Source organism: Lepidochelys olivacea (assembly GCF_965140295.1).
Source record: "Lepidochelys olivacea isolate rLepOli2 genome assembly, chromosome: 9".
Classification (NCBI taxonomy): Eukaryota; Metazoa; Chordata; order Testudines; family Cheloniidae; genus Lepidochelys; species Lepidochelys olivacea.
In genome coordinates this window covers 7,082,357-7,098,133 of record NC_140419.1, presented here as the reverse complement: position 1 = coordinate 7,098,133, position 15,777 = coordinate 7,082,357, and the positions used below count along the sequence as shown (strand labels likewise).

General features: G+C 43.2%; 1 protein-coding gene across 3 annotated transcripts in view; it reads right to left on the bottom strand.

Annotated features, from left to right (window-relative positions):
* DIS3L2 (DIS3 like 3'-5' exoribonuclease 2) overlaps nucleotides 1–15,777 on the bottom strand; it is a 280,475-nt gene that overhangs the window by 177,869 nt on the left and 86,829 nt on the right. For all 3 annotated transcript variants that reach the window (XM_084638284.1, XM_084638283.1, XM_084638285.1), the window contains one exon: nucleotides 11,127–11,361. In XM_084638284.1, coding sequence (XP_084494410.1) covers nucleotides 11,127–11,361 — 235 coding nt within the window. The remainder of the gene's footprint in view (nucleotides 1–11,126; nucleotides 11,362–15,777) is intronic.

Here is a 15,777-nt window from a genome sequence, read left to right as displayed (position 1 = left end):
TTCACCCCTCCTAATGGAAAGCCTGTGAGTGACAATGAAGGCGAGGGAGCCAGCTGCAGCAGGGTCAGTCTTCTAGCAATGCAATGGTCACAGCTGATCCTGACAGCGGCTGCCTGATTGATTGCACTTCCTGACTGGTGGAGGGGCGGAGCTAGCTGCTACTTGACTCAGCAGCAGCCAGAGGTCGCTGGTTGCTCAGCGTGTTCCAAGCCTGCAGCCACGCTTGATCCTGCTTCCTGCCCCTACTCCTACCCCTGCCCAGCCTGCTCTTATACCTGGCTTCAGTTCCAGCCCTTATCGATCCTTGACACCCCTGGCTCTGACCTTTGGTTCCACTTCCCAACCATGTCTCCGGCACACCCAGAAGCTCTGGCATTCAGCTTCTGATCCCTGGCTCTGACCTCCTATTCCACTTCCTTGCTACAGCTCCAGATCACCGATTGGCCCCGGCTTTTGGCTTCTGTTCCTTACCTTTGACTCCTCAGCTTGCTCTCCACTATGCCCCAGGGCATCCTGTGGTCCTGATTCTTGACTCCAGTGTGGCTCCCGTTCTAATCTCCAGGCTTGGCCACCCCTATGGGTGTTACCATTAGGCCCTACCGCCCATGTCCCAGTCATGATCCTGACAGTGAAACTGTCAAGAATAAAACAGATATCACTCTGTTGCAGCCTGGAAAAGCTATGAGCAGCAGCAGAGGTAGGAACTAAAGCTGTTCACTGGAGACACCCCAAAAACTGGAGGCTGGGGAACAAGCAATTAGCGGAGACCCCTTATGACCACTTGAGGCAACCAGGAGCATCTGGGTAGGAAGGCAGAACACAGAGAATTATTCCTTCCAGCAGCCAAGGGAGTTGGAGAGCTTCAAATTCACCACACACCTATTAGCAGATGGAGTGCCGCAGAGTAGGGTCCAGGGCAGCATCTTGTTTAGACTCCCATTACTCTCTCCTTTCCCCAGAGGCCTGATCTCGGAGTGGGGGGAGAGAAGTGGTGGCACTTGTTTGCAGAAGATCGACTCACTCAGAAAACCAATGGCAGACACCACCCTCAGCAGGTTTCTTTGCAAACATAAGGGATACAGGTTTAGGAGATTTTTGAAGGCACTAAAGGCTGTTAGGTACCCACCTGCCTTCTGTGCCTTTGAAAATAGCCCTTTTAAAAAAATAGCATCTTGATAGCTTAAATTCTGGAGTACAAATACAGTTTTCTCCCTGGTTACTAGGATCTGACAAATTTTTGAAGCTCTGATTATACAGCTCAACAATCATCAATTTGGCATTATTGAGAAAAAGATATTCTCTCTTATAGTATTTACCATGGGGATATATAGCATATACATAGTCTTCCGAATCAGTTTTTACTGATTTTTCATGGATAAATTACCAGGGATTTTTTATTAAAGGAGTTCAGTTTTTACTGATGTAACACCCGTTTATCAATCCACTCAGTATTTCTCCAGGTACTTATTTTTGTTAAGCACTAAAGCTTTACACAATTGTTGTGCCCTGCAACTCTGAGATTGAAGCAGTTCCACCATGTAAAACGAAGAACACACACACAGTGGAGGTCAGAAAAATCAAACAACATTAATATCGCACTATGATAGGCTCACAAGATGAAGCTGCCCACCTATTTCTTTGTGTCCATTTAGTGTGGCACTGAATTTTAAACAATCAGTCCTCCACAGATAGATATCTAATGCCCCCTATCCATCCGGATACCTCCTTTAGTGCCAATCTCCTTGAGGGTTTGGATGGATGAGTCTGAGTTTTTCTAGATCCCCACACAGCCAGTCCTGCCCTTTCCATGGCTGGCTCCAGACTAACCCCAAAATGGCTTCTCACCCCACTCCTCCTACCAGGGCTCCCAAGAGAGGGCATCTCACTCCCTATTGGTCAGGCTAATTCTTCTTCCCAGGCTTTCTCTTATCAATCATTTCACTCTGCCCCTTTCTCACTCTGCAGGCATACCTGCAATCTTTCCCCAAACCAACAGGGCTCTTGTTGCTCTAAATCAGGGCTGGCCAACCTGAGCCTGAGAAGGAGCCAGAATTTACCAATGTGCACTGCCAAAGAGCCACCGTAATACATCAGCAGCCCCGCCCCCGCTCCCAGCATCTCCCACCCAGGGCAGCCCCCCCAATCAGCGCCTCCACCTCCCTCCCTCCCTCCCTGCACCTCCCAATCAGCTGTTCCGTGGCATGCAGGAGACTCTGTGGGGAGGAGCGAGGGCATGGCAGGCTCAGAGGATGGGGTGGGGTAGAGGCAGGGCCTGGGGCAGAGCCAGGGGTTGAGCAGTCAGCACCCCCCGGCACCCTGGGAAGTTGGTGCCTGTAGCTCCAGCCCCGGGGTCGGTGTCTAGCCAAGGAGCCGCGTGTTAGCTTCTGAAGAGCCGCATGGGGCTCCGGAGCCACTGGTTGGCCACCCCTGCTCTAAATAGTCTCTCTCCCTGTCATAACCATACAGCTAAGGGTAGCCTAGAATTCCTCCTTACCTGTAAGGGGTTAAGAAGCTCAAATAACCTGGTTGGCACCTGACCAAAAGGACCAATGGGGAAAGAAGATACTTTCAAATCTTGTGGGGGGAAGGCTTTGTTTTGGTGTGTTCTCTTGGGAAGCAGAGAAGCGTCAGATCAGAAAACTCCTTCTCCTATAAACCATCCTAAAAGTCTCTTATATTACAAATTGTAAGTAAAAGCCAGGCAAGGCGTGTTAGATTATCTTTTGTTCTGCTTGTGAATTTTTTCCTTTGCTGGAGGGAGGTTTAGTCCTGTTTTTTGCAACTTTGAAAAGTTCTGCTGTCTTTTTGAATCTTTTGTTATCCTGTAAATTTATTTTCCATCCTGATTTTACAGAGCTGATTTTTACCTTTTTTTTAAAATAAAATCCTTCTTTTAAGAACCTGACTGATTTCTCTATTGTCCTAAGACCCAGGGGGTTGGGTCTGTGATCACTTTGTAAACAATTGGTTAGGATATTATTCTCAAGCCTCCCCAGGAAGGGGGTGTAAGGACTTCGGGGGATATTTTGGAGGAATAGGAACTCCAAGTGGTCCTTTCCCTGATTCTTTATTAAATCACTTGGTGGTGGCAGCATACCATTCAAGGGCAAAGAATTTGTGCCTTGGGGAAGTTTTAACCTAAGCTGGTAGAAATAAGCTTAGGGGTTCTTTCATGTGGGTCCCCACATCTGTACCCTCGGGTTCCGGGGGGGGGGGAGAACCCTGACACTCCCCCTCTTGGTTGCCCAGCAGACTCTGAGTCTGCCCTTGGCTCCCCCTTCCAACCAGGAACAGTGTGCCTCTCCCTGAACTACCAGCACACAGAGCCCCAGGAACCTAGACAAGTTCCTTGGGGTTTACAGATAGGTAAGGTAAAAAAATAAACATGGAGCAAAACCGCAAATCTATGCCTGAGTACCAAGAAGAAAAACAGTGCTTAGAAATTTTCAAGAAAAGTGAAGATGGGAGCGAAGAGGAAACATTCCACTGCAAGTACTGCAGTACAGAGGTCAGTGCTCACACTGACAGACTAAAGAAGCTTGTCAAAAGCAAGCAACACAAGAAGCTTAAAGAAGAAAATGAGTTTTGGGACCGTCAATATCTGGAGCTTTCACCAGGGCTTTAATGAAAGAGAGGACACAGTACGATTGTATCAATGAATTTTTGTGTGCGCTCTTTGTTTCGCTGGACAACCACTGTTAATAGCAGAGGGGCCTATTGGTGACTTTGTGCAACAATCCAGTCTAGCTGGAAAAACCCTTCCTAATGCAGACAACCTCACTCATAAGTATCTGAAAGAAAATGATGCTTTAGTATCTAAACTGATGGAACGAATTGATGGAAATGTGGCGTCTGGTCTGATTTTTGATGAGTCTCCTGATGCTTTGGACCCTCCGATTCTTGTCCTTTTGTTTTTGTTTTTTTATTTCTAAGCAAATAAACCCGCATAGTTTTGTGCCGATGTGACATTCATCCCCTCTGCTGACGCAGCAAGAATGGACATGTTTGAGATGTACCAACTAATCTGGGAAAATGTGACCACAACTAACATAGATTCTGCTTCCTAAATTTGCATGGGAGATTAAACTCAATTAGAAACCGGAGCTGCTACGTATATTTCCTGTCCTGCTCATCTGATTAACGTTGCACTGTCAGCTACAGGAGAAATGAAAGACGTGAAATCTTGCATCATTGGATTCGGGGTCATTTTCAAGCATGCGAACAAACTGAAGGCTTTGTTTTACACAGTGCGAGACGAGTGCAGAGCCAGATGCCAGTTACCTTCCCCTAACATTTCACATTGGTGGATGAGTTTGTGTTTCACTGCTTGTCCTATAAATAACGCGTGGACTGTGCTAATGCGTCTCCTAGATCATCTTGATCTTGAGTTCATCTTAATCTAAATAATCTTGAGTTTGCTGGTTCTAAAGCAGAAACTCTGAAGAGACTGGTAAATAAGCCAAAATGCCCACCAGATTCTATGCATCAAGGTAGCGTTCACTGCTGAAAACTTGGCATCACTGTGTGACACAGTAAACGCTGGAGTTTTCTCTGACTACTGCCAACACAGACATTTACCAGATCCTGACAACCAAATCTCAGCTGAACTGAGCACAAAAGCTACAGGAGAAATATACAATGAGAAAACCCATCCATTTCTAAAAATCCTTCCCACCCCAGAATACAAGAACCAAAGAAGCGTTCAAAAGCTTCAACACAATGCTCAGCGAGAAATAGGAGACGACCATGGTCCATAATCTGAACCCCAAAGTGTTTGGTGCTGAAGATTCTTTCTGGAATGTCATCCAGGTGTTGCACCCCTTCCTCAAGGTGAATTTTGCAGCAGATTATGACATTATGCCAAAGTGTTTCAACCATTTGCCACTAAAGATGAAATTTCAAATCTGAAAGGGGAATTTACTACTTACATGAACTTGCCTAGCCCTGACTATGTGAAACTGGATGTGCTGGCTTTTTGGAACAGCCATCAAGACACACCTTCCAAATTCAGCAAAGTGGCATGGCGAGCTTTGAGTGCATCCCCTGGATCTATAGACGCAGAGCACTGATTTTCAAAGCTGGACTACCTCCAAGACAGCAAGACGCTCAATGTGAGTTTGAAGATACTTTGAAGAAAATTATGTGAGCGGATTTCTGAACAAACTGCTAGCTCTGAGAGAGAAAAAAATATACCTTTGTACATTTAAAAAAAAGTTTCAAATACATTGTAGTAAAATGTGTATATTACAAAAGATTTTTTGTTTTTCTCCCTCCCCTCCCATTTTATCTCAGTTTTAATGTTTGGAAAATAAACACTGAAAACTCACCCCCTTTTTTTTAATCAAATAAAAACTGAAAACGTGGAACGTTACATATACAACGAACACTACAAAGCTTGCACTACAAAGATCAATGGGAAAGTGGGTCCCAAGTATTCCAGAACAGTGGCCTACAGACGGTAACAATAGTTGACAATTTGGCCCCAGATAATTGTATGGGATAATTACAAGCCTTACCAAAGTTATTAGGGACTTTACTGACTACATTTGACTTAAAAGATGGGGGTTGTCTTACCAGCTGTCCTAATGGTTTTACACTGATGTTGAATATTTAGGTGGAGAGGAGTGAGCTCATCCTGCTCCAGCTACCTGCAAAGTGAGGCCATTACAGCTCTTACCCAGGCCCAGTTGTCCTTTTCAATTCATGGCAACATATTTGACTAGATCTTTCATTACACATTTAGCTGAGTGAGCTCAGCATACTTGCAGAGTATATCCTCAAACACAGCAGAACAATTTTTTGCTCAAACTTAAGGCAGAGAACAAGCCCTAAAAGTCTGTGCTTATGAATTTAGTTTTTGAAAAGTTCAAGCAAGTGGAAAGAAGGTGTCAGGAGGACAACCCTAACTACAGTCACTGCCACTGGTATTATTTTATTGAGTCACATGTTTGTGAGTGATCCATGTGGACCTGGGATAACCTGTGTATGTGGTCAGCATACAGTGAAACCTCTTAGGAGCAGAGCTCAAGAACCCACAATAGATTTGTTGGCCAAGGATGGGTTTTGGCAAGGTGACAGTCCTTTACTAGCTTTTATGAGAGTGCGTGCCATTCTCACAGTCCAAACTGCTACTACTTGCACTGCTGATGTTTCCTTATCAGCACGTCTGAAGAACTGCTTCAGTATCTGATAAGACTGGCTCAAGTTCATGTGAAATTCAGATTACAGAGGAACATAAGTGAAGCGATAACACTGTAAAATAAATAAATGTTCTGTACACAGTCACGCTTTTCCTGGTTTGGGGCAGATCTGCAAGGTTTTACTGAATGCAAACACTTATACTAAAAATATAAAGTATGAATTTTTTTAATTGCAACATTAACTGGTGGAGATGCTGCAATCTTGTTAACAGCTTTATACCAAGAGGCAAGTAAATGAAGAGAAAAAAATGAGGCTAGCTGAGCTCCCAAAATGTAACAGTATTTGTATCATACACCCCCTTTATACATTCAGTTGGGAGATGGGAACACAGAAATCAAGAGTTCCTTTTACATCTGTGCCCTCTCTGATATGGGGATGCTACAAGTTATCTAAGCAGGGCAGAGAAGCCATCCAAGTCCCAGTGGACTAACCTAACCTGCCCAGGTGGCCCTTTCTTAGCACAATGTCCTGACATAGTCTGAGACTCACTTCGCCTCTCAAGGATATGGCTTTGCCCTTTAACCTTCTCAGCAAACGCCATGAAGAGTCTAGTATATGCCTGGATGGCTGGGTCCTAGCCAAATAAAATAGGTCCTCATGACATCCAGTGTGTGACGTTTCATTTAACCCAGAGTGGAATACAATTTAGGGAAGAAAACCTGGAAGTGAATAGACTGATGTGGAACTCAGAAGCCACCTTACTCAGAAACTTCATGTGTGGCCTGAGGCCTCTATCCTCGTGAAAGACTGCTGGGTAGAGGAGGAATAGGAGGCCTGCCACGAAGGGCCGGATCTCCCCTGTCCCTCTGCCTGACATGATGGCTACCAAAAAGGCTGCCTTGATTGACAGGTGGTAAAGAAAACAGGTAGCCAGTGGCTCAAAGGGGAAAATCATTTGTCCAGTTAACACAAAGTTAACGTTGCAGGAAGGAACAGGTTGCCTGACTGGTATGAAAACATGTGAGCCCTGTGAGCAATCTCAACGCCATGCAGTGGAAGAAACCGGTGTAGCCTAATACAAGAGGATGACATGCAGATATCACTGCCATGTGTACTCGTACTGAGCTAAGGGAGAGAAATGATTGTTTTAGGGAAAGAAAATGATCCAGAGAAGGGTGACTGAAGTGCAAGTGCTTGCTCAGACCTCTGCTATACATGATTGTGAGAGTTGGTCCTTTGAAGGAACAACTAAGAAGTAGATCTATTTAAAATCTATCTATCTATCTATGTACTGGATACCATGGACAGTGAAGCCACCAATAAGTGATACTTTCCAGACTTTGCACAGGTTGTTGATCCTTTGTTCTCACCACCACTCGATACAATCTACGTACAACAGGTATCTAATCTTGTTTACTACAGCACTTACGCCTAAACTAAGCCGCTTCTGATCAGCTTTATCAGGCAGTGAAGTCAATCATATAGCCTGGTTTAATCTATTCTATATATGTTCTGATGCTCATCACCATAGTATCTGAGTCCCTACCAGTAGTGCATTAAGCAACACGACTAACATCTGTTGCATGTGATTTGTACTCTCATCCTCTTCTTCCCAGGACGAGAACTGTGTGAAGTTAGATTGGGTGGGGGTTCTGTTTTCTGGGAGATGGATTTTTGGGTTTTGTTTATAATATAGGTTGTCTGTTTCTTGATGTTCTCATTTTACCAGTGCTTGACTTTAGGTATCGTTCCTTAGCATGAATCCTTGAGACTTTGCTGTATAAATACGCCCATCAGAAGCTTCCGTTCGAGTATTGCACTGCTCAGTTATGTACCATTTATTCCAGTCTTGCCACTGCTCACAAAGGGTGATATTTACATCTGTGCAGAGGCCCCTGCAAAGCTCGGTGAGCACTTGAGTCCTCACAATTGGGCTTAAGTATGTTATGCATAGGATTAGTACAGCCCCAATGAATTTCACCCTTACACATTCCCTTCTCCTATTTGCGCCTTTCTGTGCTGTTGCTGCAATAGTGATTTGTTTCAAGGGGAAGGGATTTTATACAGGGAAGAGCCAAGATACAAAGCTTAGCATAAAAGATCTTTATCACATGGATGAAATGCACAATGGACAGCATGAACACACAAATTTTTTCAAAGGAAGTCTAGTTACATTGTACACAGTGAGGGACACTTGAACTGGGCAAGGGTCCAATCCCCCAAACACATGGGCACAAGTCTCTTTACTCAGGTGAGTAGACCCCCACTGAGTCCAATAGAACTACTTGCATGAATGAAGTTACTCATGTTTGGAGGATCAGGATCCAACCTGGTGGTACTATTATCTGAGGCCAAATTCTGCCCTCAAAATGTGACTATGGGGTTCTTTTTAAAAATGATTTGAGCTGCACGTGCACATTATGGGGACAGAATTGGTCCCAGCAAGTCAGCATTGACATGTCACAGTCCTTTCTGCGACACTATCAGAGATGCAGCAATAACTGTGTCTGGAAACTGGCTATGTGAACCAAAATCCTGGATAAGTGAGGATACGTGGAACAGCATGAAAGAAAGGAAACAAGCCAAACCAAACATCAACTGCTCAAAAATAGCTTCAGAAAAAGCAGCAGAAAAAAATTCTATATAAAACAAAGGATAAAACAGTAAAAGCAGCACAGAAGAGACAAGAGGAAATATATGGATAAGATCACCAAAGAAGCTGAAGTGGTTGCTGAAAGAGGAACAGTAAAACACTTTATCAACTCAGCAAGGTTCTAACTGGCAAGTTTAGATTAGCCATAGGGCTTGTTAAGGATAAACAAGTAAAGACAGAAACAGCAGAAAAAGAACAGAGTGATGGGCAGAGCACTTTTAAGAAGTGCTAAACAAACCAACTCCACAAGAAACTACTGACTTTGACAAAGAAATTAAACACCAGAGCTGGACATCTTAATGTATCACACCCCAAACAAAGAAGGTACAATAAAAACCTTAAAACTTGGGAAAGCTGCAGGTGAAGACCAAGTCACCAGGAAAAGTTGAAAGCTTGTAATGATAAGACCATTGATAAAAATCACCAAACTTTTCAACAAAACGTGGGACCAGGAAAAGCTTTCAGAACAACAGATAGTCAAGAAAAGTGATCCTAGCAATTGCCATTACTGGCAAGGTGCTGCACTCCTTTCAGTGACAAGCAGGGTCTCTGCAGTATCTCTGAAGCAGGTTAAAGGAAGCAGCCTGAGGCAAAGCTAAGGGAAGAGCAGACTGGATTTTGACCTGTAAGATCATGTGTCAACCAGATTTTCACTCTAAGAAAAACCACTAAGAAAAGTGCAGAGTGGCAAAAATCCACTCATCATAAATGTCAATAGATTTTATGAAGGCATATGACAGCTTCCATCTTAGTCCAGGCCACAGCATCTTGACGTGTGATGGTATGTCAACAATAATAAACAACAAGATCAAGACTTTATATCAAGATGCAGCTTCCACAGTGAAAGTAAACACAGACCTGAGCTTATACTTTGATAGATATTGCTGTCAAACAAGAAGGCACTCTCTCACCTCTCTCATCACAGCTTAACACTAGAAGATTTAGATTTTGCTGATGAGATAGCTCTTCCAAGCAACCGGTCAACCAACATAAGCAAAAATGAAAGATTGTCCAGCTTCACAAAAAAGATGGGGTAAATAGTTATGAAAAAACAAATCTAACGAGAACCCGAGCAACCCCAACTCAAGCATTAAGTTAGAAGGCAAAGGAATACAAGAGGCGAGGCAATACACATACCTTAGTGGTAACATGCATGCCAGTGGGGACGTCCAGAAGGAAATAATGGCACAAATTGGCAAGGCAGCAGCTGCAGTCACCAGTTTAAGCAAGATTTGGTCAATAATAATGTATGGCTTAAAGACAAAGCCACAAACCTTAAACTCAATTTTTTTAATATATTTTAACATATGGATGTGAAAGCTGGAAACCCACCAAGAGTATGGACAGACACCTGATGCCTCAAGAAAGTAGTAAATATTAAACAGAATTAATTTATGACAACTGCTGAGATCTGTCAGAGCTCAACAATCCTGTCTCCAATACTATCCAAAGAGATGATGGCAATATCTTGAACGTGTGTTAAGAATGAAGCCAGCGCATCTGCCATGGCAGGCATGCTGTTGGGCAGCTGGAGGAACATGTAAAAAGTGGCCAACAGAAGGAATCCCTCCATCAAACATGCTTAGAGAGGGAAAACATATGGGACTTAATGAAAGACATCCAAATAGTGGCCCCAAACAGACAGGAATGGTGGAACCTTGTTTGAGCCACTGAATCATTCCTAAAAAGAAAAGGAGTACTTGTGGCACCTTAGAGACTAACCAATTTATTTGAGTATAAGCTTTCGTGAGCTACATTCATTCCATACATACATACATACATCACTTCATTCCTGATGGCACAGGAAGGATTCAGATTCAGAGTAAGACCACTCCTCTTCAAAAGGATAATTGATTGCTTGAATTTTTTTTTAAACAAATCAATTTATTCTTCAAAGACCTGAGTTACAAAGAACATTCAACTGTGCAATGCAAGAAAAAGCCAAAGGAATTTAATTCTTAACCCCAATGTGAGGAATACAGATTAGAAAGCCTGCCTGGGATGGGAGGAAAAAGCTATAGCAACATCTTGAGTCAGATTGCAAACCACAGCCACATGCAGCACGGGAATCTCAAATATAAAGGGGTGATTTTTGTTCTACAGATTTAAATTGAGTCAGTTGAGGCTGCATAAAAGCCAGCTTTCAATATCCACTCAGAACTGAACCTATTGACTAGTTAGGGAGCTTAGCATGGCAAGCACAGGAGTGGTGACACATTAAACTTCCATGTTGCACCTTAAAGCTTGTAGCAAAGCAAAGCAGCAAAAAAAAAAAAAAAAAACTTCAAGTTCGCTGATATCAAAGTTAAAGACAGCAATCTGACCCACTCACCCTTTTCACTGGTATCCACAGAAAGTTTCTTAATGTCATCAGCCAGCACATTCTGTGAGTTCTCTTGTCCATTCTCTGCATCATTGTCATCAAACTGAGCCTCTATAATGACATCCGGACTCTCAGCATCTCCTTTCACTGGCTCTTGAGGAAGGCAAGTCCCCAACAGCTCCTCAGGGACATCTGATTCATGCGTCGCTTCTGTCTCTTTGTCACTGCCATCTGGCTTTATTACCTGAAGAAGCAGGGGGGAAGAAGATGCATGCTAAATCATTGAGCTGGAAAAAACACTATCTTCCTTTCTCATCTGTGTCCTGGGGGCAGGGGAAGAATGTATAATAGATGGCTAGTGGCACAGTGAGATTGTCAGGCAACTAGATGCAGACACTGCATTATGGACAGAGGTTCCTCTCTGGGAAAAGAGGGGAGGAAACTCTGGGGAATAACGTGGCTTTTGCAATACACCTACTGAACATTCCTACAGTTGATACCTACCTCCCACATCCAGAAGATACCCAGTAAGGGGCACTCATCCTAAAGCAGAGGGACAGATGCATATGGGGAAACTTCACAGGTAATATAGCAAACTAAACCATGAACAAAAATACCTCTACCAATAAAGTGAGAGAGGCTGACAGGACCGGATGGTGTACTCTTTCGCAGAATGCAGAGCCAGTAACTGTTCCATGTGTGACTCTGGGGATCAGAATGGAAGCCATCAGACTGGAACTCCACATGCTACCGTTCTAAGCCCCTCTTGTTGCCTCAAGCTGTCATGTCTTGCCCGTTCTCTGTGCAGAATGTAATTTGGGATATTTCATCTCAGCAATAACTGAAAGGCCAGCTAAAATTCACATGTATCTCTACAAAGAAACCATGCTTTCAGATTACATGTTTATGCTTCAGTGCTTTATAATATATTTGTTAGACTTCCTCTGCCTCTCTCTTTTTGGTATTCATATTGCTTGGGAGTTTCCCCATGCAATTAACACTCACCTGGAGGTTTACAATTCTTTGTATTGCCAAGCTAGAACATGAGAGCACTTCATAATACCAGTAGACAGGCAATGGGAGCCCTCGGACATACAGCAAAAAGCTTGTCCATTGCACTAAATATGGTAGATTCTTGTCATTTGGAACCACTGTAACTGACCTCAACAGGTGCCAGCTGAAGGCAACAATATTAAACAAGAAAAATGGCATCTAAAAAAGCTTCAGAGATTTCTGTTTTAGTGACTGGAGAACAAATAGATCAACCAATGTTCTGAAGGCAAGCTTTTCAGGATTTCAGACATACTATAGAAGTACTTTCAAGCAGTGCCCATGTCCTTGTAATATTTTCATAATAGGTAATAAAAATAAAATCAATTTTAAAAGGGATTAATTTCAAATTATTTTTTAAAAACTAAAATGACATTATTCTGAACTCTCATTACCTTTCGTGACTCAGTGCTTTTCATCTTCATCTTTGCTTTTTTTTATGTATATAGTTTGTTTCCATAGCAGGTTTTGAATTAAACATTACATTGTTTAAAAAAAAGGGGGGTGGGGGGGAAGTCTGGCAGAAGGCACAAAAGTGACTGATTATTAAACCTGGCTACATTCAGCATATAAAATACTGACACACAATGATCTGGGCAAGAACAGTCTATTAGATTAGCAAACTGACAGGGCTCCACACACTAGTGACTGCCAGCGTGGCTATCCAAAAAGAAAACTAGTGTCAACAGTAACATTTGGACCCTAACACAGTCAGATGTGAATGTGTTCACCTCTTAAATTTCAATCACAGAGCTTCATTTTCTTCAATGCATGCAAACTCCATCTGAATTGCTCTTTTCCCTTGAAACAGTACAAGTGATGTTCCAGAGTGCTACACTATAAATCCTTCTATATCCACTACAGCTAGCAACATCAAATATATTGGAACGATAGTGACTGCTCTTCTGAAGGGGTGGCACAGAAGAGATTAACACCTGATGACTTTGTGTGGAATTAGAAGAAAGGACAGCTACTGCATTTTAAAAGTACTATACATGATTTCCCTGGATTTCCCAAAACTTCTCAAAGTCATATCCACTCACCGCTGTCACTGACTAGTATAATATTCCACGTGTGGCAATCAAAAACTCCATTTACATTTTGTACCTAGAGGGAATGGATCACTATCACCTATAGCAGGTTTATTAGTACAACTCAGGAGTCCACAGAACTTGGATTTAATGATTAGGGACCTCTGCACAGGGCAAACATCAGATCAGTTTGGGCTACCTAGCATAGATTCATAGACTGCAAGTCCACTGTGATCACCTAGTCAGATCTCATATATAATAAAGGCCATAGAATTTCACCCAGTAATTCCTGCAGCAAGTCCACAATTTTAGGGACCCTGTATGACACGAAAGTACAGTTCTCCATTAAAATTCACAAAATCAAAGGCTAATGGGCACGATCAAAAAGCTACGAGGTAATATGAGTGCAGCAAGCAGACTCTGCTGCAACATCACCCTTAGGTATTGAATAGCAGCACATTTGATCATCACAATAGATGAAATTCTTCTTATATGCAGGTTTCAGAGTAACAGCCGTGTTAGTCTGTATTCGCAAAAAGAAAAGGAGTACTTGTGGCACCTTAGAGACTAACCCGTTTATTTGAGCAAAAGCTTTCATGAAGTGAGCTGTAGCTCACAAAAGCTTATGCTCAAATAAATTGGTTAGTCTCTAAGGTGCCACAAGTACTCCTTTTCTTCTTATATGGAGCATCTAAAAGTCATAATGTAGTTTCATTTCATGTTTCTATTACTGTGGTTCATACATGCTGTCACACTGGTAGACCAGGTGTCAGATCTTGCCAAGCCTGGAAGCATCAGCTGAGCACTGACAAATTTATAGCTAGAAACTAGGTCAGCTCACCTGTATGTTAGTGTTGTTCAAGATACATGTTAAACTTGTAAGGATGGGTTTAGACTCTATAAAATGCTTGAGTTGTTGCATGCATTAATCTTACTTGTAATATCTGTATTCCGGGCTATAAGGTAATATGTAAGTTTTGCTTTGTAACTGTAAAAATGCCTGCTCTGAACTTGTGAACCCAGACAAGAGGAGTGGTTCCCTCGCCCATCAAGAAGGGCTGTGGAGACTAAATTGGCCATTGTGAAACATTGTGATACAAAGACTGGGTGAATGGCCCTCTTACACCCAGGGAGGTGCTACATGCATGAAAGCTCATCCCACCAGCTTGAATTTTGGGAGGAGGAAATAAAATAGTTGACAGGAAAATTCATCTCTTTGCTGTCTGGACTCTCATGAGACTGGAGCTAGGAAACAGAAGCAGAGATCCCCAAAGTCAACCTGAGTTAACTCTACAAGACATTCAGTGCTGACAAATTACAACTCTGTCACCTTTTGGAACCACAGACTAACTCATCTGTGTATATACAAAGTATATATACAGATGAACAGCACACTGATACACAAATACCCTTTCACCAACAGCACAAGAAGAAGAACTCCACATGGACTCCTCCTGAGGGTCGAAATGACAGTCTGGACCTATACATAGGGTGCTTCCGCCGACATGCACAGGCAGAAATTGTGGAAAAACAACATCACTTGCCTCATAACCTAAGTCGTGCAGAACGCAATGCCATCTACAGCCTCAGAAACAACCCTGACATTATAATCAAAGAGGCTGATAAAGGAGGTGCTGTTGACATCATGAACAGGTCTGACTACCAAAAGGAGGCTGCCAGACAACTCTCCAATACCAAATTCTACAGGCCACTTTCCTCAGATCCCACTGAGGAATACACTAAGAAACTGCACCATCTACTCAGGACACTCCCTACACTAACACCGGAACAAATCAACATACCCTTAGAGCCCCGACCGGGGTTATTCTATCTACTACCCAAGATCCACAAACCCGGAAACCCTGGACGTCCCATCATCTCAGGCACTGGTACTCTCACTGAAGGACTGTCCGGATATTTGGACTCTCTACTCAGACCCTATGCCACCAGCACTCCCAGCTATCTCCGTGACACCACTGACTTCCTGAGAAAATTACAATGCACTGGTGATCTTCCAGAAAACACCATGGATGTAGAGGCTCTCGACACAAACATCCCACACACAGATGGAATACAAGCTGTCAGGAACAGTATCCCTGATGATGCCACAGCACAACTGGTTGCTGAGCTCTGTGACTTTAACCTCATGCACAATTATTTCAAATTTGGTGACAATATATACCTCCAGACCAGTGGCTCCGCTATGGGCACCCGCATGGCCCCACAATATGCCAACATTTTTATGGCTGACCTGGAACAACGCTTCCTCAGCTCTCGTCCACTCACGACCCTTCTCTACCTATGCTACATTGATGACATCATCATCATCTGGACCCATGGAAAGGAAACCCTGGAAGAATTCCACCACGATTTCAACAGCTTCCACCCCACCATCAACCTCAGCCTAGACCAATCAACACGGGAGGTCCACTTTCTAGACAACACGATGCAAATAAGTGACGGTCACGTTAACACCACCCTATACCGAAAACCCACCGACCACTATGCCTACCTTCATGCTTCCGGCTTCCACCCTGGACACACCACATGATCCACTGTCTACAGCCAAGGGCTGAGAT